The sequence below is a fragment of the Echinops telfairi genome, unplaced genomic scaffold (assembly GCF_000313985.2).
Source record: "Echinops telfairi isolate 266 unplaced genomic scaffold, ASM31398v2 ScPeMD7_70;HRSCAF=299, whole genome shotgun sequence".
In the NCBI taxonomy this organism is placed as follows: Eukaryota; Metazoa; Chordata; class Mammalia; order Afrosoricida; family Tenrecidae; genus Echinops; species Echinops telfairi.
In genome coordinates, this window is record NW_022103968.1 from 50,217,487 (window position 1) to 50,244,770 (window position 27,284).

General features: G+C 45.9%; 1 protein-coding gene across 1 annotated transcript in view; it reads right to left on the bottom strand.

Moving 5' to 3' along the window:
• Positions 1 to 27,284, bottom strand: part of CCDC6 (coiled-coil domain containing 6) — a 121,364-nt gene that overhangs the window by 45,107 nt on the left and 48,973 nt on the right. The window contains exons 2-3 of the mRNA XM_004701104.2: positions 20,141 to 20,290; positions 2,965 to 3,093 (exon numbers count right to left, since the gene is read on the bottom strand). Coding sequence (XP_004701161.1) covers positions 2,965 to 3,093; positions 20,141 to 20,290 — 279 coding nt within the window. The remainder of the gene's footprint in view (positions 1 to 2,964; positions 3,094 to 20,140; positions 20,291 to 27,284) is intronic.

Sequence of the window (27,284 nt, forward strand, 5' to 3'; positions counted from 1 at the left end):
AAGAGGCAGTCCTGGTGGAAAAGTTGAGATAAACCAAATATGTTAGCAGGAAGGGCTTATTCAAATCATAATGACAACCAGAGTCTAAATTCCAGAAAAGCTGGAAAACATAAATCAGCAGATTGAATTTTACATAAGAATCCAGGTAAGCAGTACACTGTGAGCAATCTTTTATTAGCCGATCTTAGGGTAACTAAAGTGTTAGGACTTTAGAAGGGGGCTAAAAACACGTTAGGAAACATATTGGCCAGGAATAGCATGCACTTTTGTTTCTCAACTGTGTAGACCGGTACTGGTGCCCAAAGTGAAGTGTGAGTAATGGGTATAAGGTCTAGCCGGGCCACCCAAGGCAAGTACTGTGATCAAATATCAGCATCTGTCAAGGCCCTTGGCTAAGGGACTGCACAACCATCACATGGCAAGGAAATGCCTGAAAGGGAATAATAGCGTTCTAGTTTGCCATTGCCGGTCTTGATCTGACCTGCTTTATTTGCAAATAGAGAACTCAGGCCCAGAGAAGTCAAAGAAGTTAACAAAAGGTCAGACATCTTATTAACGGGTAATTCAGAATGAGGAACCAAGTCTCCAACTCCTGATCTGTAATAACAAATCTCTTGCCATCAAGTTAACTCAAACTCATGGCGACTCTATAGTACAGCACAATATAGCATGGCCCCACAGGGTTTCCAAACAGGAATCTGTCAGATTGCAGTCACATCTTCCCACAGAGTGGACGAGGGATTCAAACCACTGACCTTTTGGCTAGCAGCCAAGTGCATAGGTTTATTATTTATTTATTATTAATGCATATAACCTATGCATTAGCATAGGTTGCTAATACTGCCATCCCTCAGTATCCTCAGGGGACTGGTTCCAGGGCCCCTGTGGATACCAAACTCCAGATGCCCGAGTGCCTCGCATAACGTGGTACAGTACAGGCACACCTAAGAGACCACCACAGTGAAGAGAGTTGCATGACTTTTTGGTTTCCTAATGCACTGGTGGCGTCGCGGGTTACACCTTGGGTCTGCTAACCTCAAGGACAGCAGTGCAAACCCACCTGCACCTTCTCTAGAGAAAAACGAGGCTTTCTACTCGAGTATAGAGTTACGGCCTTGGGAGCCCACAGGGGCAATTCTACCCCATTCTACAGGGTTGTTACGAGTTGGAATCAACTCGACGGTAGTGAGTGTGGTTTTGGTGATGCAGGTACAAATTGTTTGCAGGTACAAATTACAGTACAGCATTTAGTGTGCAAACAGACTTCTGAAAAAGTCTGAGATGCTGCGAGCACTATGCGACAGAGAAGCATGGGGTGGACTTGCTGTTGGAAAAATGGCACCAATCGATTTGCTCAACACACCCACTGCCCCCAAGCCAGTTCGGAGCAGAGGACAGAGCAGAGCTGCCCCCGAGGGCCCCGGCTGTCAGTCTTTATGGACGCAAGCCCCCTCTCCAAACCTTCCCCTGTGAGGAATGCAGTGTCTGCAAAGCCCAGTGAAAAACGAAATGTGCCTGCATTTGCATATGACCTCGCGCATCTTCCCATATTCTTTGCATCGCCTCTAGATTGCTTGGAATGCCTAGTGCCGTGTAAATGCCATGTAATCAGCACTTTTCACTTTGGCTACTCAGTGTTCCCTCCACCTTCTCATTATCCCCATTTCCGGTGAACACGTGGCATGCGGAATCCATTGTTACAGAGGGCCAACTGTAAGTCCGAAAAGGAAAAATCAATCTGTTTGTTCTGAAGAGTCCTTCAAAGTGTTAGTTCCACAGAAACACAGTTCCCAGAAACGATCCTGTGGTTAAAAACATATCCTTCCCCCTTTGCTTGGTAAAAGGAACCTAACGTTTCCTGCGATAAATCAGTACATAACGACCCATCTCCTAGAACTTTGTCCATTACTGTTGAGAGAGAGAGTGAGAGCGCCCGCGCACGGGAGCGAGCAGCACTGTGAGGATCTGCGTTGCCGATGCTCACTTCAGCAATGAAGTGTCCACCTTGAGAAAGAGCTGAACAACGGGCCTCCCTTACATATCTCCAACCCCAACCCAAATATTACATCTTCCTGTCCATACCTCCCTTGCATATGTCCAACCCCACCCCAATATTACATCTTCCTGTTCACGCGCATGGGGTAGTCTGCCGCGTGTGGGGATCTTTTTTGGATTCTTGGAACAATGCTCTGTACAGGTCTTTTGTTTCTTTGGCTAGGTTTATGCCCTGGGCATTTCTGTGTGGCTACTATAAATGTTTTTTCAGAGCTCTTATATAGGAATCTTCTGATTGTTGATTTCTGCTTGTTAATCTTGTATCTTGCTACTTTTCCAAATCCCTCAATTGTTTCCAACTATCTTTTGTCAAGTCCTTGGGGTTCTCTCTCTCACTAAAATCCTACCACTGCAAATAGCAAGCGCGTCACCCTTCCTTACCCACTTGTACTCCCCGCCTTTCTTTTTGTGACCCGATGGTCCAGGCTAAGACTTCCAGCACCATGCTGAATAAGAGTGTTGTTGATGAGGGCGTCTATGTCTAGTTTGTTTCCAGGTCTTCCCCGCCGAGTGTGATACTGGTTGTTTAGATGTGGCCTTTACTGGGTGGAGCAGGGTCCCTTCTATTCCTACCTTATTGAGAGTTTTTATTAGGAATAGGGGTTGGCCTCCGACCAAAACCCTAACCGAACTCACTTCCATGGAGTCATTCCCAACTCACAGCGACCCTATGGGTCAGGGTAAAACTGCCCTCGTGGGTTTCTGAGCCAGTGACTCTTTACAGGAGTAGAGAGACCCATTTTCCTCTCATGGAGCGGGTAGTGGTTTCAAACTGCTGACCCTGTGGTTAGCAACCCTGTACATAAGCATCATGCTCCTTTAACACGCCTCAGGGCATCTTAAATATGAAAGAACAAGTCAATAAAGTGAGGTGGGGGTGGTGGATTAGGGAGAGCTGGCAATGCTTACCTGCTCTAAAGTAAGCTGCTTCGAAATGGTGTCATTCTCCAGTTTTTTAATTTTCTTCATCAGTTTGTTGACCTGAAATTCCTGCTCCTGCTCCAGGTGCTGCTCTAGCTCGGCTTTCTCATGCTGCAGCTGAGAAGCGAAAGAAACACACGTGAGGCGCCTGCGAGGAAGAGGGACAGTTCTCGTTGCTGCTCATACACTCGAGCATACACCCCGGAACCTGCTCCTGCCGGTTCCGCCCACAGAAGCCCAGGGACCACTGGGCAGTCACAGACAGGGGTAGCAAGTCACAGAGATGTGCCTTCTGAAGGCACACACACGTGGTCTCTCCAGGGGAGGGGCCTGGGATGCTGGGGACGGAGGTAAGGAAGAAAACTTAACAACTTTTCCACCTTTCGAGTTTTAAAACCACGGGCATCAAAAATTAATAAATTAAAAACCAGAAATGTCACACCGTCAGTTGTTATTAGCTGGGCTGCAGCTTGCTAAGAAGTGCATCATGTCTGCCGAGAGGGGAGATGTCACCATCACAGGGGAGACTAGTGAACTATTTAGAACGCAGTTCCGCCATGTGCTAGCAAGCATGCTTCGGCAAAAATCAGTACCATTAATTAATTACCTTTCGATAATGAGACCGCATATCACACCTCCTACACCTTCCCTAAAAACCAAGGGAGGGAAAAGCTCTTACCTATGCGATTAAAGGATAAGGTTATGTGGACGCATGCAGTTACAAGAGGAGACTTTTATAAAACAACAGAAGAAGACTTTCATCTGTGAGAGGAGGGAAAGCCTGAGGGACTGAGTCAGAGGCGCACTGCTGGGCACGAGAGAACCGGGTTCTCACTCACAGCCGGGTGTGCTTGGTGAGTGCTCGCAATTCGGGACTGTTGAGCTGTATGTCCAAGCCTGTAGCCGAGGCTGGGTGGAAGGGGGGTATTGAGAGTCACTGGGCTCAAAGGTTTCAGAACTATGGAGGGACTAAACAGCAGTTACCAAAAACAAGGAGGTGCACAAAACCTCTCTTTTTATTCCAAGACCGCAATGCTCCCTGATTTTACCTTCAAAAATCCCCGTCTCTTCAGGACGTCACTGTGCACCAGGGGATGCACGCTTATGAAGGCAGGGGTGACCTCCACCCCCACCCCGCCCTGTGAACCGAATTCAAACCATGGCCATCAAGTCTGTTCTGACTCACAGCCACGCCCTGCCAGGGTGGCCCTTGTTGGGGTTTTCCAGCTCTGACCTTCCAGAAGCAGCTCAGCAGGCCTTTCTTTGGAGGCCACCAACCTGCCCGTGAGTGGCTGGATCGTTCGTGCCGCCCAGCCTTCCCACCCTCGTTTCACACGTGACCTCATAGGTGTCTGCACTGCACAAACTCCGCCAAGAAGCAGAAGAGCCCTCGGCCCACGGTCCCAGCCTGAAATCCAGAACAGGCTCTGCGTCACTGTAACTGAACAAACCCTCTAGAGCAGTGGTTCTCAACCTTCCTCGGGCCACGACCCTTTCAGACAGTCCCTCCTCATGGTGTGGTGACCCCAACCATAACACTATGTTCATTGCTAGTTCATCACTGTCATTTTGCTACTGTTATGAATTGTCATGTAAATATCTGATATGCAGGATGTATTTTCATTAAGACTGAACATAATTAAAACAGTGATTAATCATAAAAACAATATTTAATTATAGATTGTGAAACATTTATTTCTAATGACAAATAAATGAAATTTTGCCCTGAAGCATGGTGTAGCATGGGTAACAGTCTTCACTCTGGGTACTCTTATGTGGGCGTGTCTGCATGTGGGTGGACCTGCCTGGAGACAGATAGAGGAGCGGTGTCTCCGTTCCTAAGACCATCGGAAATATGTGTTTTCCAATGGTCTGAGGCAACTCCTGTGAAAGGTCGTTTGACCCCCAAAGGGGGTACAACCCACAGGTTGAGAACCGCTGCTCTAGTGCCTTTCTTTGCACAATTAATGTTTGAAAACCTCATCATTTTGCAGAAGAAAATATATAGGCCTGTGTGCTGCTGGCTCAGCAGATACTGGGCCGCTTTGTAAGCCCCTCTCCCCTCTCCGTGGGGAGCAAATGGGGTGTGGGGGCAAGTGGGAAAGCGCAGCTGGGCGTGGTCAACCTCACAATGAATACACTAGATCCCCTCCACAGCTGACACCATTTCCACTGCTCCGAACACGCACGGTACATGGTTTTATTATTTTTAAAAAGGTTTAAATCTGAGACAGTTTCACAACACTGGAAATGTTGAATAAACAGATGCTGTTTTCCCTGCAACTGATTTTTGATGTGCAACTCCCAGAAAAGCTGGTCCACCTCGCAGGTACCCCCAGGAAACAAGCAGATGTGCGGAGGTGCTTACACGGGTAAATCTGCTTTTTGCTCCCCTTTGGGAACTCAGGTTCTACAAAAGCCATGCAGCGTATAAAAGAACTAAGGAAGGGGCAGAGAAGCAAGTCCTGAGAACCCTAGAGATAAAAGACCTCATGAGACGGGGCAGTGTCACTTACAAGGGATGAAAAGTAGCCCACATCCTTATCTAACATTGTTAATCAACATTTTTGTATGTCTTCTATCTAAAGGGACTATCGAGTGGTAGGTGAAACCTGTGGTTAGCCACTCGAATAAATACTAAGGTGAAAGGCTATCTACTGCTTGTAAGGAAATCATGAACTTTAAGGGCCTTAAAATCTTGGAGTCGTTTATAGAATTTTTTAAAATAGCAATGTGTCCTCCCTTCTCCAGTATGCTTCCAGCTGTTGTAATTTTCAGCAGAAACAACCCCCCCCCCCTTGCTTTTTTGGGGTTTACTTTTATGCTCTGGTTTGGGGTGACTTGAAACAGTCAAGAATGCGATCTAACTGAAACTCTCCACCAAGCAGGGCCTGTCGCCGCCTGTTCATCTGAGAAAAGCTGAGGGTCCCACTGGCTTGCAGAAAGAGACTAAATTTTGGACAGGTGGTCTAGCCTCATCAATACGTGGCTAGGCATTTCCTCTTAAGAGCTGGTGTGTACAAACTCTCAATCTGAAGAGGATTTATCCTCAGAAGCATTATATATATATTCTCTTGAGAATTTAATGATGAGTCTAACTCTCAAGTCAGGTCCCGAAGTGACACTAAATGCCAACTCTTTCCCGAGACCTAACTCCAAGAGTCACAGCTTTTATTGTGATGAGAGAGAGAGAGAGAGAGAGAGAGAGAGAGAGAGAGAAGTGAATCAAACAGCGGTGCTGCGTGCGCTGGTCTACCTTTCAGGTGAGGTGGTACTTAGGAAGCTGAGCATGGAGTTTCTGAACAGACCTTGAAAAAACAGAAAATATGGTTCTTCCTTGGAACAAAGAAGCTGCCAAGAAAACAAGAAGTACAGGGAGAAACACTGAAGCTACCATAATAAAAATAAAACCACAAGTTGAAGGTTATGATCTACAAACCAGAGGGAACAAGGAAGAGGCAGAGACGGATGAAGGGGCCGAGGCAGACCACGGGCAGTAATGTTTAGGAACTAATACCTACAGTGTCACTTGGGCTAACTGCTAGCCTGAGAAAAATTCACAGCTCCTGGTTCAAATGGATACCAGAAACTTAACCTTAAAGCTTGGTGCAAGACGACCCAACACTATCAGAAATGAACTCCTGTCCCATCTGTAAGTGGGTTCTATTCACACATGGGTTGGAAATTCCGGGCAGGATTTAAGTTTCTAATTGAATGTCTTAAAATGACACTAAATAAACAAGTGAAATCTTCCAATAAGGTCAGCAATTCTGAAATAGTACAAAAAGAATGGAAATTGGGAGGTGGTGGGAATCATCATGTAAATTCTATTAATGTCATGTAAATTCTATTAATGTACTTAAAGAAAGCAAAGTGGTTAATATTTTTCATTGGAGTTTTCTAATACAGTTTTGATAAAATCATGGTTAAAGTTTGCAGAATAGTTTTATAACCCTTATTGTGCAGTAACAGAGTTATTAACACTAACAAAACGCTTAGCTTTAAAACTGAAGTCACATAGGCTTCTAATTGATCAACTATCAGCAGGTCACACTTCTCAACGGACTTAAACTCAGAATCAAACTCACTGCCACTGAGCCGACGCCAACTCGTCACAGCGCAAAGGGACGACGTGGTAGGGCTGCCCCTGTAGGTTCCTAAGACTCGAACTCTTTAGGGGAGTAGAAGCCCCATCTGTCTCCTGCAGAGCAGCTGGTGGTTTCAAACTGCTGACCTTGCAGTTAGCAGCTCAACACACACCACTGCACTACCAGGCTCTTCAGCAGAATTAGGGCTTATAAATTACGGTTTGTTCCCTACATCTCAGCATTAAAAATAAATTAGTAAAGCTAAAAGAGCTATAAGCAAAGACACCACTATAAAATTTTAAGTTCTGAACCTTGAACATTTTATTGTATCAACTTCTACCATTTAAAAATAAAACACAAGTCCAGGCTTAATTGATCTAAAACAGGCTATCTTTAAGGATCATTCAATTAGCAATAATTGTTGTCCTTATAGTTTACTAAGGTTTTCTGGAACTACTTCAATAAACCAGACAACTGACAAAAAAAAAAAAGGTTCAAAAACTCTACACCAAATGACTTTTTATTACAAGCAAAATTGAGGTGAATGTAGAGGCACTTCCCACATAAGAGAACTATCCCAAAGAGCCATGATAGGTGCACATCTAAACTGGCTGCTGAGTAAGTCTGTCTACACAGCATGCAACGGACTTGCCAAATCCCAGGTTGCACAGAGAAAAAATCTGCAGTTCTGGGCTTGTGGTCAATCCCGCTGGTGCCGACTGAGGCAAGCCTTCTGGTCACCTGCTGCAGGATCTAGCTTTCTCAGCATAGCTTAAGAATAAACGTAATTAAAAAAAGAAAAAGAATAAACGTAATTGTCCCCATCTGTTTCATTAATCAACGCTATTATTTTCTGTGTGTGTGAAAGGGCTGTCGGTAGCTGACTGTAAAAGGGGTGTTACCTACAGGACTGAGATTAGTATTACGTAGCTTCAAAACTTTCTTGGAAAAATGAAACTAAAATATAATAGATGTTTTCCTTGCACCTTTTGAAGCCTTTCCTACGCACAGAGAAAATAATGGCACGAGCTCTTTGGGACAGTTCTCTGAAGTGAGACGTGCCTCTACAGGTGCTGTAAGTCAGCATCAACTTGAGGCAGTGAGTTTGGTCATTGTTGTTTTAGTGTCTGTCATCAAGGCAGGGGAGGGGTCATCCACACCTCAACCATCAAACAGGCAGCCTGACTCTTCAATTACTTCCTCTCCTTCTGAGCTCATGGCGCAACCTAGTTCGGGCTTCTCTTTCATCTTAACGGGACCACCATCCTTAATTGGTCTCCCCAAACTCAACGTAGATCAAACCAGCAGCTAGATGTCCCATGAGTTCAAGGCGCTGGTCAACTTTTTCCACGCTGCCATCTGCAGATGCAGTTCCGATGCTCGGACAGCATTCAAGTCCTTCCACAATTCACCTCCTGTGCAAGCTCCTTCTCCTTTCTCTCGGCTATTCTCACAGGGCTTGCAAAGGTGCCTTTGGGGTCCAGGCGGATCACGCTAGGCACAGAAAGTGGTGGCAACTGCAATCAAAACAGAGAACTCCTGCCTTTTCCTAAAGATCGGAGCACAAGAGTCAAACCCGCCACGCTGGCTAAAGACTGCTGAGGGCCATGGTGGTCTCCGGGCCTACAGACTGCCTCCTCTGCTAGACAGAGTCCACTGGTTCCGAGATGCCCTGCGTTCCGCTCCCTCCACCTGGAGTGCCTGCAGCTCCTCGCGGCTTAGGAAAACTGGGTTGATGGCTCAAAAGCCAGCTACAGTGCAGTCCCACATGCTTCCAGCCGAACGATGCCACTCACTCTGTCTTAGTGATTTTCTATGGCATGTTTCATACCCTTTCTGTTCAAAAACCTCACACCCACGGCCCTGGAGTCCACTTACGACTCCCGGTGAGCTGAGGAGGGCAGAATTGTCCCACAAGGTTCTGAAGCTGCAGACCTTTAAGGAAACAGCTGTCACAGCCCATCACTCTCCACCTTTGGGTTGGCAGTGGGGTGCTTCACCACCGTGTCACCAGGGCTCGCTTCTGTATTTTTTACTTCTAAATGCGGGCACAGCTTGTGGGGCTTACATACACCTCGTGTTTCATGCACATCAATGTACTGGCAACTCTGTGGAGGGATTCTCCCTGCATGTTATAAAGAGGGAACCACAGCTAGAGAGGGTTAAACAGCCTACCCTAAAATCATACATGCGGGACACAAGAGGGTTTTTCCCCGGGTTGTCTACCCCAGATAGATCCCAAACCTAAGAGGCTCCTTGCTACACAAGGTAAAGAACTGTACACTTGGAGGTCATGACAAGCTGCTTAGAGGTTATGCTCCCTAAGGGCTAGCAGCCATCTGGAGCAATCAGACTGCATAGTCTGTGCCACCCTAAATAGGGCCCACTCCCTTCTGATAAGGGCACTGATTGCCTCCCTGCAGGAGAGCCCAGAGGCAAGGTCGAGCCCACTCAAGGATGGCCAAGGTTAGGCTGCCATCTTCAGTCGAGGGTTCGCCCATTTTGTCACATGTGCACCCCTAGCCCCTCCCCTTCCTATTACCAGGACACCCCTAGCTCATCCCCTTCCTGTGATGTGTATACCTATGGTACAGCCCCTTCATGTAACATATGTGGTTGCCTGCAATCACGCCCCTAAGTATATATAGGCCTTGGTCAGACATAGAGGCTACAGTCTCTCCTCCCTTCTCCTCCTCCCACTTTCTGCGTGGACCTGGCTGCTGAGATCTTGGTCATCCTGGAGGTGAGCATAAGATGCGTCTGACTCCTTTATTTCACCCTTTCCTATCTTCCATGACTTTACTATGATCTTTATATATCATAACCGTATAATTGCTCCTATGGACCCCTATGGATGTTAGAGGCTGGTTTACTCTAACACACACAGTTGGGTAAGGGATGGATTCAGAGTTCCAACCTGGGTCTCTGGCTACAAAGCTATTGCCCTTAACCCTGACAAGCCTGGGATGTTGCCTTCAAGCACCTTAGTGCATTCTCCATCATTTTTCTCAGACCAGACTGAAGTTCTCTAAGACCAAGGCTTTCATACGCCTGTCTCCAAAGGATCTAGAAAACCTCTCATGCAGGCAAATATTGACTGGGTAAGTATCCTAACTTCTCTAAACTAAGCCTCAGGGTTAAGCATTAGGAGGCCGACAGAATCAGTCACAAACAAACAAAGAAGATCATTCTGATGTGAATATTAAATTAAACCGGATGAAGCTGTTAGAGAGATTATATAAAACAGAGACTACCAAAAGGTTGCAAAATGTATATGTAAACATTTGACTATCACCCACAACACAGGCATTATCTACCTTGATCTTTAAGGTATCTACATCCATCTCTTTTTTTCCTAAAATGCTACCACCCGGTGCCCTCCCACCCTGAATGCGACTTTTGCTTGGTTGCAGAACCATCACCATCTTTTGGCTTCCTTTTGGTCTCACTTCTGTGAAATGAACCGGTGACCCGTCTGTTATTGTGCCTAACTGTGGTCTGTTGTTGTTCAGCGTGAGAACATCCCACTGAATGAGGACATCACGGCTGTCCCCACTCTCCTGGGGAAAAGGTGTTTGCTTCTAGTCTGGGCCAACATGCTTTGTTGACTATTAGGACATCATTCGGGTGGTTGGGATCATTATGAACAATGCCGCTACGAACATTTCTGCGCACATCTGTTGCACATGTGCAGACCTTATGTATAAATGTTGGGTCAGAGGGATTAATTTATCTAATTCCACTAGGTAGCTATAAGGCCAAATTGTTTTCAAAATGGTTGTAACCATTTCCATTCCCACCAGCAGTGCATGAAAGTTCCCCAAGTACCACAAGTCATGTCTTCCGGTTTAATCAGGCTTCCCTGATTACTGCCAAGATTGAGTATTTTCATTTCATTATTGGCCATTTGGTTCCCACCTATATGAACAGCCTATTCAAAGCTTTTGCCATTTTCTTATTCTGCCCTTCCTAAGTTTCTTACAGGCTCAATAATTAGATCATCCTTCAATTCCTCCTCCACCTCTTATTATTCCAGGCACATGCTTCATCTTCAGTGTTTTCTTAGAAACTGCAAGCGTGTACGCATTAAAATTTAACACAAATACTTGTATTCTCCAGCTGGACACACAACTACCATAGAACTTCCTAAATGTAATTCATCTCCCTTTCCAAATACATACTGTTGCTGTTGTAGTTGAGCTTAATTACAGCCCATAGAACTACACAGACCCGGTTTTAAAATGTCACTGTGCTTTGAATCCCTTCTGGCATGCTGGATTATCCATCAAAGATCAATTTCCACTATTTAAAGTACATCTTTGCAAATGTATTGTAGCTCAGTAATTTTTTTAAAATCTCCAACTTTGTTCTAGAAGAATTCTTTTTGCTGGATATAAAAGATCATGTTAAAAGAGATTTCTTTTCAGCACCTTAACAATATTATTCCACTGTCTTCTGGTTTCTATGTTGTTGCTGAAAATCAGCTATTAGTCTATTATTCCTCTAAAGGTAATATGCTTTTCTTCTCGGGATGCTTTAAAGAATTTCCCTTCTTATTTTCCTAAATGCAGTTATGATGATGGGCTGCTAACCAAGAGTTTGGTAGTTTGAACCCGCCCGCTGTTGCTTTGTGGGAGAACGATGAAACTGTTCCTGTAAAGATCTGCAGTCTTAGAAACCTATAGAAAATCTCTATGAATCAGAATCAAGTCCGTGGCAGTAGATTTGGGGTTTATTCCTAGTTGGGAAGTTTAAAAGTCTGTTGGACTGCTATCTTACACCAGCTCTGAGAAATCGGAATTCGATACTTTTGGGATGCTTTCATCTGATCCCTCTCTCTCCTTTCTGAAACCCTCATGCAAAGTATCAGTGCTGGTCACTGTGTCCTTGATGCCTGCTCCTCTGTCTACATCTTGCTTGCTGTCATCTCTCACTGGATTGTTTCATGGATAGTTCCTCGTGGAATATTTTCCAGTTCAACATTTTTCTCTCCAGCTGTATCGGTTCTGTTACTGAGTTAATTTTGGCTAATGTAATTTTCCATTTCTTTTTCAAACAGGAGGGTGAGTAAAAGTAAATAAATAAATAATGCCACTGCTAAGGCTCTCATTTACATGCACAGGTTCGTTCCAAACAAAATGTATTTAAGCTTATCTCTAGAACCAGTAGATGGCTGCAGACAAATTCTCTCAGTCTTCGTCTTGTTAAAGGTAGCTTTTTAAAAAAAAGATCCAATTGAAACAGTGATCTCAGGGGGATCTGCTGGGCCACTTAAATTCAAGCCGCGAAGTTCAGCTCAGAAGGTTATAGGGACACGGTTAGGGAAGGATCCCACAAGAGTAATCTTAATCGATATTCTCAAAGGGCACAGCACAAGCATGAGGGCAAATTATGAAGTTTTAAGAAAGTTGTAAACCGTACTGGTGAGAAAAAGACAAGGAATATTGGGCTGAGGATTCCTCGCCCATCACAACAATGCATTCCTCATTCTGATGAGGGCTGACCTGCAAGGATTTTGTTGAGAATCCGTAACCATCCCTCCTGTGGCCCCAATCTCATCCCTTCCGACTGCATTCTGTTGCCCAAACTCAAATATTTTAAAAGAATGTGAGTTCTCTGAGGATACCTCGCTGCCACTTTGGACTTCGTGAAAACTAAAGAACCCAAAATTCTTCAGTGAAGTGTTAAAGACCTACGTGAAGGATATGTCAAGATACAATGGCTTCACGTTTTGATTTTTTTGCTGAGTAATGGTTTCTGGCTTCTACAACTTGGTCGCACTGCTTTGTTGACTTACCCGCATACGAGTTCCCTCGATTTCTAGCACTAAGATGCCACTGTAAGCACAAGCATCTTTAGAGACATTGCGTAATCCAGTTGTTTTTAATGGTGCACAAATAAAGAAGTGCTTTGGGCTCTAGAGCCAGCTTTCTGCATTCAAAACCCATTTCATAAAAACTCGCAGCTTCTTCTTCTAAGAATTCATTCATCCGATGCTGAGATGTTACTGGAAATTCAAATAAAGATCTTCATCTTTCTTTATGAATGCAGATGGAAAAAAAGACGGTGAAGACCCTGAGCAGAATAAAACTCTTGTTTTAAGGAAATTACTGATTGGGTTGCAAATTGTTCTGAAAATAAGAAAGAACCTAACTTTGAAATGCAAAACACTGCAACACTCACAACCGTCATCTACAAGTTGTTTTAAAGCATTGCTAGTGCCGGCTTAGGCCTGTCTACAGAGGAAACGAGGGTCCTTCAAAAGCCAAGACTTGCTTCTCCTTACAACTCAACTGAACTGAACAGTACTCTCCACCTAGCCTAGAAAATAAGGCAACTGCTCACCCCCACCGTTGCCTTATTATTTCTACCTCGATTTTCCCCTCTGCCTGCATGTCTCACATTTGATGTCAAAAAAAAAAAGCCAGCAGAAAATCACCGATGTCCTTTCTCTTGTCCTTCCCATTTTGGGAATGTGCACTGACACATCAAACCCATACTGTTCTGCCACGAGTCCCTTAAGAGAAGGGCAGTGATTTCTCAAAACTGAAGAACTCCAAATGTATTGTGTTTTGCAATCACAATGTCAATTACGTTGCACTGAGACATGCTGGGCGGGCAACTAGCAGCAGCATCCTGGCTTACACCCTAGTCACTGCAGGCTCCAGGACTTAAAAGGCATTGAAAACAGCAGGGAGCTCTTTACAGATGCTCCAGGAATGCAGTAAGTAAATACCTTTGTCCAAGGAAAGAAAACAGGCGAAACTGAGGCTTAGATTAATTCAAAATGAAAAATAATAAGAACAAACAAATAGCTATGCCCCAATATTCTACAGGTTGGTGTCCAGAACTTACAGCCCTGGAAAATTAAAAGCCGAGAAAGCCACATCTAACCTACTTCATGAAAGACCGCTCCCAAAGTCTCTTCCCGCCCACGGGAAGGATCACACTTTCCTGAGTGGATGCAATGACATTCTTAATCTGGATGCCCCTCAACTCACTGAATGGGGCTGCACGCACCGCCATTACCCTGATGTGGGATTTTGCTGCCGCCACCACGAGGGAAATGGCTTCTTGGCCCTCCTGGTGAATTGCTTGGGAAAACGGGAAGCTTCTGCTTCTTGTCTACGTCCTGGAGAAAAGCGGCACCGAGTGTCCAGGCTCCTTTCTGATTGATGCCTGCAGACCTGCCATGTGACCCAGAGAGATGAGATGTTGGAGCAGCATCAGTGCCGGCAAAAATGGGATCAATTAAGATCTCCAAACTTGGAGGAGGGAAAGAAAGTGGGCACGCAAGGTGGTCGTTTTCCACATGAGCAGGTAGATTCTGAGACTGATGAAATGTTTCCTTGAAGGTTTATTCCTGTGCAACCAGAGATGGAAGCAGGCTGCTGCATGGTGCCCTTCTGGGCCGCTCAGCTACAAATCACTTGACACGGTGGTGGCAGCGTCAACCGTGGGGTTTGGCTGTGTTTTGGGGGGGGTGGGATGGGGGTGGGGTGGCTACAACTTCCTTTTCTTCCCCGTATCATCTTCCCACAGATGCTAGGAAACGTCAATAACTAATTCCAGGAGCTATTCTAACTTCAAGGGCTGCTGAGTCAATACAAAAAATAATAATAAAATAAGCCAGGGCACAGAGAAAAATATTCAAAAAAATGTTTGATCGCATACTTTCAATTATCAATAAGAATATGTCCCTCCCTTCCCCCCAAATGATCCCCTCTCATAAGGATAATTATTTCCAATGCCTGTGGAGGCATTATTTTTGGAGGGCCAGATCCAATGTAATATGTCATATGATCAGTTTATTTGCTATGTTAATGTAAAGCTCTGAAATTTGGGTTATCAGAGATATAAAACCTAGTAGCTTCTCATCCCAGTCCTGTTGTGAGAGGACCGGGGGTTTGTAGAAGCAAGGAGAGCATTCAAACTTTTGGCAGTGGAAGTGGTTGAGAAGATTGTAGATAACAGAGAAACAAGTTGACCAGACTCCCAAAAAGAACATGAAGTAGACTTGATGCATAAAAGTGGGAAAGTTCACAATTGCTAAAATCACATTAATTTCAGCAATGGCAGGTCTTCCAGTTGCCACTGGTGACTGGTAGCTAACAGTTAGTCACAGAAACTAGGAATTAAAAAAAAAAGAAAAGAGAATGTTTTACAACTGAGGGCCAGTACTGTGAACTAAATAAAGGCTGGTGAGACAGCTGGCAAATTATTAGAGCATTCTCATTATACCAGTTCTTATCCATATGGACAGTCCAGAATCGTCTATCATCGGCAAGTAACCCCGACAGTATGGGGCAGCCCCTTGGTACACTGCTCTCCACAGCAAACACCACAAGTGAGATTACAGGACCCTGCGCTCTCAAAGTCAGTGATGCAGAAGGTGGTTTCAAAAAGGAAGGGCAAAATCGGCATCAGATATTTTTATTTCCTTTTAAGAACTACGGTATTATCTAGCGGTATAAGTAATCCACGTTGCTTTCAGAAAAAAGGAAGGGCAGGTGACCTATAAACTCACCACACAGGCAAATCACTGCTAGCATTTTGGAAAACACGTCTTTTTAACTTCTAATTTAAATGCTACAGATTAAATTCTGATAAGGCTTTTTACAAGCAGAAATGATAAATAACAATTCAACAACAACCTCTCTCTCCAGAGTGGAATTTAGTTCTAATGCTTTTTCCAAAAGTACTAGAAGATTCTTTCAGACATGTGTTTTCACAAGACAAAGACCTGATTTTGGTCCACCATGGAACATAAACAAAAACAAGAGAGGAAAGCTTTACATTTGTGTGTGTGTGTGTGTGTGTGTGTGTGTGTGTGTGTTTTGATTTGATGAGCATTAACATGTATGTAGGCATTAGAGCTTTTCCACAAACTTGATCATCTAAAGGGGGAAAGGAGTTTCCATTCATTTTCAAATTTACACTTAAGTAACCTTGCTTTCATTTTTACAGGCGTCAGATGCCAGTTTGATCACATAAACTAGGAAGGAGGTGTCCTCGCCAAAGCAATACCGTATCTCGTTCGTTTGTTCTCTCTCAGCATCCCAGGCTCTCTGAAATGTGCCTGGAAGCATCAGAAGGAGCCTCGAAGTCATCGTGGCAAAAATAAAACAGTTTTATAAGTAATCCCTCAGTGGTCTTTGGGCAAAAAATGCTAAGCACGTCCAAGGTGAACCCAATCCACTCGGCAGTCTCTTGGTGTAATCTGCGGCATGGCGGCTCTTACTGTGTTCTGCACCAGGACCCACCCGCAGGACACGGCCAGAGAGACACCACAAAGTCACCGTACAGCTGGAAAGGGCTATTAGGCCAGTGATTCTAAAAACCTGCCGGGTGGAGATCAGCTCTCCAAGTTGTGTGGCTGAAAATATTGGCCTTCAACAAAAGGGTTCATCCGGACCCTTCCAGAAATACATGCTTGCAAGCCTGGGTAACAGATTCCATGGACGGACCTCAAAGCCAAGCTCCCTTACAACTAGAAGAGCCCACCCAATTAGTCAAGGATAAAAGGCAGGATTCTTGGGTATTTCTCATGTGGTCCGCCAGTTGTTCTCTCAAGAGGTCACCTATAGAGCTAGAGAATTTGCCAGAGACCTTAACCTCTCCTCTTAAAAGCCTACTCTCAAGAGCCAAACACTGGGGTGCATGAGGGGTTGCCTCAACGACATGCTAACTTTCCATGTGTCCATCTACAGTTGCTCAAACATGTCTTCACAGAGCCACGCCTCTGAATGAAGGCAAAAGTAAGACATGGGCACATGAAACATGAAGATTAGTACTCTAGAACCAGTATATTCTCAGTTTAAACACAACAGTTCATTATGCTACTAAGTTTAGATACCATTCAGTCTCTTCAGAAAAACTTACCCAGAAAAAAAGGACCAGACTCAAACTTGGCTGACAGAAACTGGCAAAACCCTTGAGACTGTGTCCTTAGACACGCTTCAGACCTAGCGCTGGACCCACCTCTGGCGGTCACCTTGCAGTCAAACAAAGAGGCCTGTAGAGTGACACTCACAGGGAATATAGTCCCAGTAGCCAACAGCCATGGTAGACAACCAAAAAGACAGCAGTGGCCCCAAAACCAAGCTCAGAGGGTAGGAAGGGGCAGGAAGAAAGAAGGGTTAGTAGGAACAGGGGCAGGAAGGGGGCTGTCACACTGGGGGTTGCAACGCACGTCACGAAACCAAATGTGCATGAGTGGTTGGATGGAAACTAAGTTACCCTGCAGCTGTGCACCCAAACCACCTTTTAAAGAAAGGACGATGCCATTCACGTTAGACCTGCTCCAGCCCTCTCCCGCGGGCTCTGCCCTGTTACTCCTTCAACACCATCCTCACAGTACTGGGGGCAGAAGAGCACTCAACCCTGTGTCCCACCCAAACGAAGTCTTCCTCTCCCTGTGCTGGAGACACAGTAGAATGAGGACAACTTCATTGTCAAATTAGGTGCCAAAGTAATTAAGTGAAATGTTATTCCCTGTCGCAAAAGAACGAAAAAATTAAAAACCATTCTCACTACCATCGTTTCATAGCGACCCTTTAGGACCCTACGGACCAGCAGTTCTCAACCTGTGGGTCACGACCCCTTTGGGGGCCGAACAACCCTTTCACAGGGGTTGCCCGATTCATCACAGTAGCAAAATTACAGTTACGAAGTAGCAACGAAAATAATTTTACGGTTGGGGGGTCATCACAGCATGAGGAACTATTAAAGGGTCGTGGCACAAGGAAGGTTAAGAACCACTGCTCTAGACTACACTGTAAGTTTCTGAGATGTCACTGTTTACAGGCGTAGAAAGCCCTATCTTTCTCCTGAGAAGTGGCTGGTAGTTCAGCACTGCTGACTTACAGGCAGCAGCCTAATGCATAGCCATTATGCACTTTTCAGATTGCAGTCCAACCTGTAACTACTAAGCCATCAGGCCTCCCAGAAGAACACCCTCTCCTCTTTTTTTCATTCACTTGTAACCCTTTATTATAAAATGTGAACTCACTGATTATAGTCTAGCTTGTTGATTTAAAATGTACATAAATTAAAATAAAATTAAACACAGACTCCCTCAAACTCCTTTTTCCCTTAGGTTCTTAGGTCATGGTTTTTCCCCTACTGACAAATTCCTTCACTGTGGTGAGACATACCTATAACAAAACACTTGCCATCTCAATGTGTCTTCCGTGCACAATTCAGGCATGAATTACAGTCATCCTGTTGCACAACTCTCACAACTGACATCTCCAAATAGTTCCGGCACGCTCATTCACACTCAATGAAGAACTAGTGTTTCAGACACAAGAATTAGAAAGCGCACAAGGCACCACAGTTCCCCGTATCAACTTTATTTCTAGGAGGGTCCAAGCTAAAATGTTAAGCTCAAGACTCCTCATGCCAAGTGTATTGCTATAACTAATTTCCTGTTCTGTTGTTTACGGGCCTCTTTTTTCCCTTCTCTTCCCTCGCTCTCACTGAATCTCGTATTTTAAGGAGCGACACTGCCCTTGGAAAACAGCCTGCCTATGACAGTCAGTGAAGGAAGGAGAGCCGGTCTTCCACTGCGGGGGAGGGAGGCTGTGCGGGAGAAAGGGCCATCATCTGGCAAGGCTCTGCTGCTTCCCACTGCACTAGCCACGCAAACTGGGAGAGTGAAAGATGAGCATGGCAGCATTCAAAAGTAGGACGCCTGATTACATGCTAAACAGAAAAACAAGTCATAATTCACTCCTTCAGCTGTAGGAGATCGTGCAGAATGCATTATCTAATTAATGCTGCTAAAGTTATGAGAAAAATCAACGGTCAACTGAACCTCACCTCCCCCCCTCAGTTTTCTCTCTACATCAGGTTGAACATGATAAACAAAAGTTTCCATGCAAAAATTTTGTCAGAAATCTGATATAGTAATGCCTGGGCACCTCTATTCATCCAATTTCAAAAACGACTGTATAAGTTAAAACATAATAATTGCCACAACTATGACGGGACCTTTATCCAGGAGTTAGATGGGTAATTGAGACTGAAACGATGGCAGGGGTACAATGTGGCCCCTCTAGAAATGTTTTGATGTCCAGGCTTCCGGCCTCAGTGCCGCAATCTCTGGGCTTCGACTGGTTCCTTCTGAGAATTGCCCCTCTACCCCGTCCACCATGCCCCAGGCAAATTTACAGTAAGGGTGCTTAGGAATGAATGGGTAAAAGCCTTGCTTATAGTACAATATCATCCATGTTGAGAGGTAAGATAAAGCCTTAGGAAAACTTTAAAAACACTTGTCTTTTTTTCTACCCTCACTAAAATGTGTTACTTCAACCGAATGAAAGAATGTCCTTTTTAATAATGCTAACTTTATACGTGCTCTCTACCTTGCACACGCTCCGTAACATCATGAATCGCCACTTCCGTAAATTCATGCTCAGTAACCCACAAACTGTTTGCCCGGGACATGGTTCGCTTTTGTCCTTTCTAAGTAAGCTGCAGGACTGAAACAAGCGGCTGAACCAGGGACCAAACCCTCCTCTATGCACTGTGTGTGGTAGTTCAGTGAGACGTTTAATCAGCCCAGTATCTGTTCAGCATTACGCTCGTACTGTTCACTCGGGACATCTTGGTTGGCTGTCTGTAATTTTAACTACCACGGACACTTCTCCCTGAAAGTGACGTCTCACTTCATCCACTCATAATTTAGTACAATTCTGGCTGCTCAGAAGGCTTATGATGTATGCATTACAGGCCCCGCAGAGAAGGGGAGAGAAGTCTCACAACTGCCTTAATCTTCTTATTTCCAGAGTGCTACACACAGCACTCATTTCTCCTCTGACAAGGCCTCCCAGCCCTTGGTGTAGGACTGAAGATACAAATGCCTTCCTGCCGCAAGGAGATGCGCGAAGGCACCACGGCCAGGGCCAGGTAAGGATGGCCCCGCTGCCATCTGTACCTGGGGATTTTTAACCTCTGAAGAACCTCGGCTACAGCAAACGTTTCAAGCAAAGTGCTCTATCAAAGTCTTTTTTTTTTTTTTTCCTAGAGAAGAAAATAGGCAGGAAGACGAGAGCGGAGCAAGGGTACTTTACCTGCATCAGTTTTCTGGAGAGCTCATTAGTGAGGAACTCTTCTTCCTTCTCATAATTTACAGCAAGGGTTTCTTTCTCCTTCTGCAGAGCCTGGATTTTCTTGAATAAAGTATTACTGATGAATTCTTCTTCTTGCTCAGCCCTGGCTTGCTGTTTGCAAAGAAAAAAAAAATTCAAGGAACAAAACAAAAACACATGGTTAGGAAACAGGACATCTGCTAATTGAAATACAGTTCATTATTTCCAAAGAGGGCAGCCATTTTCATTAAAGCTCTATTCTTAATTGTGCACCAACATACCCCAAGAAGCCCAAAGCAGAGGAACTCAGGCAGTAGCTGTGAAAATGGAGGTGACCACTACCCCAAAGGGCCTCCCCGGACGATATGTTACCTTCCTCTTAAAGTGAGCCCACTGCAAACTGCCATCAAGTCAGCCCTGTCCTCCAGGTGTCCCCGGGCACCAGACGCAGCCCTCCTCAGTCCTAGTTCACACTCACGGATCGATCGCCCCTCGCCAGACCATCCAGTGCATTAAGATGGTCACTGGCTGGATTTCGGACCGAGATCATAGGGTCTCTCTTCCTAGTCCTTCTCAATCTGGAAGTTCCTCTAAAATCTCTTCCACAGCATAGCAGCACACAAGCCTTCGCGGGCAGAGAAGTGGTGGCTGTGCGTGCGGCTGCGCTGGCCAGAAAGGGAACCCAGTCTCCCCTGTGGAAGATAAGGATCCCACCAGCACCACCCAGGCCGCATTCACAGGGCGATAGGCACGTCACAGAAATGAGCACAGGTGGGTTCGCAGCATTCCCCAAGTCGATGAGCAGACGACAGGTCCAATCCTGCACTGATCTGTGACGACTCTGTTACTACTACAGCTCCATGGCTATTCTTCTTCTGATGAATTCTTCTCCCTGTTCGTTGTTCAGGCAACTGGCACAAAGAAGTCCCATTCCCTTCGATGGAAAATCGTGTCAGGGTGAAGTGGTTTGGCTAGGCCATTAGGAAGGGCAGACAGGGACCAGCGGACACGTTTGCATCTTCCTTGAAGAGTGACTGAGAAGAAATAAGCAAGTGGCTGAAAAGTGGTCAGTGCAAGATAGTGCGTATCTAGGGGTGTGAGGGCAAATGAGAAGTGCCATCTTTTTATTTCCTGTCCAGAAATGTTCCGGGGAGAAAAGGAAGAGCAGGCAGGGAATCTTAACAATGCAGGAGAAAAGAGATGCAACCGAGAGGCCCATGTTCTTCTGCAGATCAAACGGCTTAACAGAAAAAACTAACCGCCCTTGCAGGAAATTCGTCTTTGCAAAATGAGCATACTTGTTTCAAATAAGCACTCTTTCAACTGCAACATTTTGGTGCAGTTATCCCAAATAACGCAATTTCTCTTAATCTGCCATATGAGGGAGAACCCCACAAATCCCAAGCCTCCAAGAACCTATCGCTTATACAAATTCAAGAGGCCCAGAGGCCAGGAGACACCAGGGCACCTGCATTAAATGGTTACTCCTTTTTATTCTAAAAGGTCCAACCACCACGCCCAGCTCTGGTTTCTGTGCCTGTTAAGCAGCTCTTCCAACACCCACACCCTAAAATCCATGGTTTCTGCGGGTTCCACACTCCCTGCTCTCAATTACAACCGCCTTAGAGGAAATACATCAACTGCTGAAACTGCTTGCCAGGCAAGGGGCGGCCACACGTAGAACACACAGACTGAGAAGCAATGCTCTCTGACAGGTGGAGGCTTTGGGAGGAAACGGCCTACACTCAGGTTCTTTCAGATCCCATCCTGGGATAGGCTGGGACGGTTGGGCAACAAAGAGCAGCTCACTTGACTCAAGTCTTCATTACAAGCAGGGGATAAGCAGTGAGCAGTCCCTCCCTCCCCGGCGGTTCCCTTACACAAGCTATAGTGCTCCAGAACTTCTCAGTGCCTCACTGTGCACACACCAGCCAGCGTAGCCGTGAGGATGGAGCGGCCCCTCCTCCCTTTAAAAGCAACTCGACGCTCCTTCAAAACGTGCGTCCTTCAAGATCTCCATATTTCTCATGCCAGTGCAATGGGCAGGAATCCAAGGCACTTATTTAGTACATATTTAACACATATATCCAAGCCGACAATCTGTTCAAGCTACCTGTTTTTCTGGTTTTGACTGACAGTCCTAGATGATTCCAAAGCTGATTCTTCTAAAAGTGATAGGAAAGATAAGGTTGAGAGGGGCAGTACTGCTTTGCTGGCAATTCGGGAGTTGCGCACATGTGGCTTCTTAGCGATCAGACTCAATTTCTTGCATGTATGACACACTGATCATTGCAGGAGACTGAATTCCATCATCAACAGAAGGGAGCCAAGCAGAGGCTCAGAACTATGGTCCCTCCCCTTTCACACAGGAGGTAGAAGGGAGGGTCTAAGAGGGTGGACCGTCTGAGTCATCCACCCACCCCCAACACGTTCCTCACCAAGCATTAAAAGGCATCGACAACATATCTGAATGTAATGTGTTTTTGAATCCTCTGCGATAGAAAGCAGATTAGCGTTGGTGTAAGGCTGGGAGGAACAGAGGGACGGACATGACTGCCAGTGCATACAAAGAGTTTCTTTGGGTGGGTGGGGAGTGGGGCGTTGTTAAAAATGCTCTGGAATTGACTTTGTGACTGTACGAGGAAGTCCATTCAGAGGCGGCAGACACTCCATCGGAGAGAGGAGGCCGTCCACTCCTGCAAAGACATCATTACAGCCTCAAAAAGGGTCAGGAAGCATTGTGGGCAGAGGGTATGCAATGCAAGGGAGTCATCCGGGATGGCGCAGACAGTTAAGTCCTCGACCACTAATGGAAAGGTTAGTGGTTCAAACGCATCCAAAGGTTCCTCGTAAGAAAGTTCTAGCAATTTGCTTCATAACGGTTAAAGCCTAGAAATCCCTAAGGGGCACACTGAGGCCACTGCTGAGTCAGAACGCACGCCATGGAGACAGGTTTGCTTCCTGTTCTGCTGTGGGTTTTGTCTACACTTTAGAGGTGGTGGAGTTGGTAATTTAAGGTACACATTCTGTTTCCTTTGTTGGGTTTTGAATGCAGGGGCAGTAAACTAAAATGCCTCCCAAAGCAAGAGACCTACCACCAATAGTGGGCAGCTGTGGTTTCCAGCCAAAAATAGCCGCTTGTGCCTGGGCAAAGCCATGATATAGAAAAGGCCACTTTCAGGAACCCTGACTGAACACAAGGAAGTGTTCCCATGCCTGTGACAGTCTACCTCACGTGGCCGCACGGAACGTGGATCTCAGCAGCAGCTCCCTACAAGGAGGGTTTAGCTGACTGCTCGGCTCTATCTAGAACTGTGGGAGGACATTATCCTGAACGGAAAGCGCAGAGAAAACCACCAGGAAGGTAAGATTGGCAGACCCCAAAACTCCAGCCCATCCTTTTATCACCCTCCCCAATTGATTACAGACCGTAAGTGAACACATACATGACAAAAAGCAAGGTGCTGGGTCCAATCTAGCTGCACAGAAAAGTCACACACACAAATCAGATTTTATTTAAGAAAGCATCTGACACAGCCACTGACAGAATGCACACACTCTGAGTATCAGAGAATGCGTCATGCATCATAGGAAAGGATTAAGTATTCATTTTGGCTTCTCTTCCCTGCTGCTTTCTTCCTGGGCCGTGTGCATTATCTCAATCCCCCTCTACATTCTGGTTTTTCAGTTGAGCTGTAAAACAATTACTTTTCCATTTTCCTCCCCACGAAGAAGCCAGGAGCCTCGCAGACAAAGCCAGAGAGCAAAGGCGCAAGCCCCAGACTCCATTTGTTAGGCACTGCAGAGTCCCTGGAGGGGAATCAGCTCCAAAGCGGGAGGTAGCATGCTAGCATGCATAGGACAACGTGGGGGCAGCCAGGAGTGGGCCGGGGGGCAGTGGGGCTGTGAAACAGGCTGCCTTACATCACCCGGTCACTGGGTTTGGCTGGGAGGGTTTCTCTTCCATCTGACGTGCCTGAAAAATCTCAGAACACCTTCGCACATCCAAATTCAAAGCTAAAGTGGCCTTTCAAAGGCTAAGCAAATGAACCCAAATTCTGTAATATTTTAAGTAATATAAACGCTCATTAACAAAGAAAACGTGGACGACAAAAAACAGGAAACTCTTTGAAGGAAGAAAACTCCTATGTCGTATATGCCTGTTGAATTAAAAACTGGGGAAATCAAAGAATATGCCCTTATGTTTTCATGATCAATCTGGTTCTCACTGCTGTGCTGAGAAATAAGAGCAAATTTGGTATAACCACTCACTCCTAACTTAATGCCTGGCATTGAATAGATTGCCCCTCACCCCGCAGTACTCACTCAATACCTGTTCACCGAAGGACTAGAGTATAAAGCAGGGGTCCTCAAACTTTTCAAACAGGGAGCCAGTTCACTGTCCCTCAGACCCGTTGGAGGGCCAGAATATAGTTTTTAAAAAACTATGAACAAATTCCTATGCACACCGCACATATCTTATTTTGAAGTAAAAAAACAAATGGGGCAAAAACACCCGGCGGGCCGGATAAATGTCCTCAGTGGGCCACATGTGGCCCGCAGGCCTTAGTTTGAGGACCAGCTCTCAGAGCTAATGAAAGGCATGGCTCTACCAAGAAGGTGTGTGGTTTCCCTGGGCTCGCTCACGGGCTGTAGTCAGCGGGAGAGACAGCTGAGCCAGACTCCCCCCAAGATCTGGAAGCCGTACTTGGCTCCACCTCTTGACAGGAGAAGCTGTCAACTGTGACCCCAAATTTCAACCCACCACACTCAACCAGGTACTTCCATTTGCTACAGTATCTTCGCTTCTTTGGAAAGCACACCATGTCTAAACTCTCCTAAAGATTCCAGTAACTGATCAGCAAAGGGAGAGAGGAAACCATAGAATTTGGTTAGTACTTTAGGTGGAAAGTAAGTTAATGACCAAATTAAGTACTATCTGGAGGTTTTGTTTGTTTAATCTGACACCATGGGTTTGTACTGCAGAAGCTATTTTCTCCCTGGAAATAGCAGAGCCTCACTGGGAAGCCACTTTCCCGATTCTAAACCCAGTACTGCCTTGCACCATCTCCCCAGAGCCGGGAGCCATAACAGTGACACCTGGGAGGGCCAGCACGAAATGGCCTGCCTTGTTTTTCCGGGTCTCACAAGTTTTCCATCTTTGGCAGGGTGCAGTCGCATGCCACTTTTTCTATAGGTCAATGGAAGAGGTCTCCTTCTCTGACAGGTTTCCCCCTTACACCGCGGTTCTGGTTCTGGCTTTTGTGAGTTTTAGTGTACAAAGTGGTCAGACAAAATCCCATCCTCTGTGTAAGGCAGCCGCAGGTCTGAGCCTCACAGAGACACTACCCATACACGTGTTCCAAGAAGGGCCACAAAGCAGAGGCCTCCACAGTGGGAGACAGTGCTTGTGACCCACCACTCACATCACAGATTAACTTACATCCAAGGTCTTCAAGCTGCTTCACTGCTGTCCCCACTGGCTCAGAAGACAAGGCCACCTCCCCATAGCTGAGGTGTCTACCAGTGATTCCCAGGAAAAACACCAAGGCCACACCCTCAGCAACTCCCTCTACTGGGGAAATCGTCCCTGGAAGTTGTCAGCCCTGGTACTGGGGCAGGGAGGCCTGGGGCATAGCGATATGAAATGGCTCTGGTCATATATGATTGGGAGATGTGAGCTAATGAATACCTGTGGATGGAAAAGGACTTGGACAAGGGTCGCCGAGCTGAGCAATCAACAGGGGGTGCTCTGTGGTAATGAGAACTCGGTGGAAACAGGAAGCAAGGCCAACTACAGACCAAAATAGCACCTCCACTACCCCTCTAACTCCGGCACACACCCCACAGGCTGACATTCCCAAGGACAGGGTTGTCCTAAAGGAAATTAAAAGCGGAACATGTAACTCGCTGGCAGTCAATTTCACCTGGGAGGCAAACACCAAAACCAACCTCACTGCCACTGAGTCAATGTCGAATCATGATGACCCTACAGGATGGGGTAGACCTGCCCTGTGAGTTTCTGAGACAGCAACTCCTTACAGGAATAGAAAGCTTAAGTTGACCGCAAATCACTATTATTCTAGCTTGAATTCTGACTTCGAACCATTCAGCCTGTGCCCAACACAATGCTTCCCTGCACCAGGATCCCTGTTTCTCTAAACATGCCCCCCCACCATTTGACATGGTCAGTGGTGAGCCTTCGCCCTAATGCCAGTGTGACACCCACATGTACACAGCTCCCAATCCGACAAGCTGGCAAACAGAAAAAGGGCCTACATGGCCATCAGGTTTTCACATTTGATTCAACTCATATGCTGCATACAACATCGACAACACAGCAAGTGCTGCATGAATGTGGCAAGGAACAGCCCAGGCCCGGTTCCTGCCCTGGAGGGGCACATAATCCTCCTGGGAATTAAAGGAAAACAACCTCATTAAGCCATATATTTTGCAATTGGCCTTGGAATGGTCTTAGCTACAGAGCATCAACTAACGCCTAAAGGGATTTAAAATGGGATTAAGCTGCACAGAAGGAAAGGCTGTCTTTTATCCACATAGGCAGCTACTTACGGCCTGGCATTTAGTCCAAGCACTGGCAGAATAAGTTGCTGGCGTAACCTTACACAAAGGCACCCACCATTACAGGTCTGTGTGGGGTACAAACCATGAACTTGGTCAGTTGCTAACCAAAGTTTGGTGGCTGCAGCCACCCAGAGGGGCCTCTCTGAAGAAAGGCCTGGTCACCTACTTGTGCAATATCGGCCACTGAGTCATAAAGAGCTCTTCTCAGACACACATGAGGCTGTCATCAGGGCTGACTCCCCCCTGATGTAGCAGCAACCCCCCCCCCCCCCCCGTACACACAGATTTTTAACCCTATGAATTCCATTCCTATAGTAGAGCAACTTACCCCAAAGCTCCAGCTGGTAGGTAGCAGGTCTGCAATTCTAACCGAAGCACTGGGCTGACTTGAAAGTGCCTAGGCTTTCAAGGACCTACCCTCAACAGTCTAGCAATGACACCTTCCACTGGCTGTCCACTGGGCCAGAAGGTGCCTGCCGTGTTCTAGAAACCACTAGTCTCACAACTAAAACCACAGGGCATCTCACCTGGGGGAAGATAC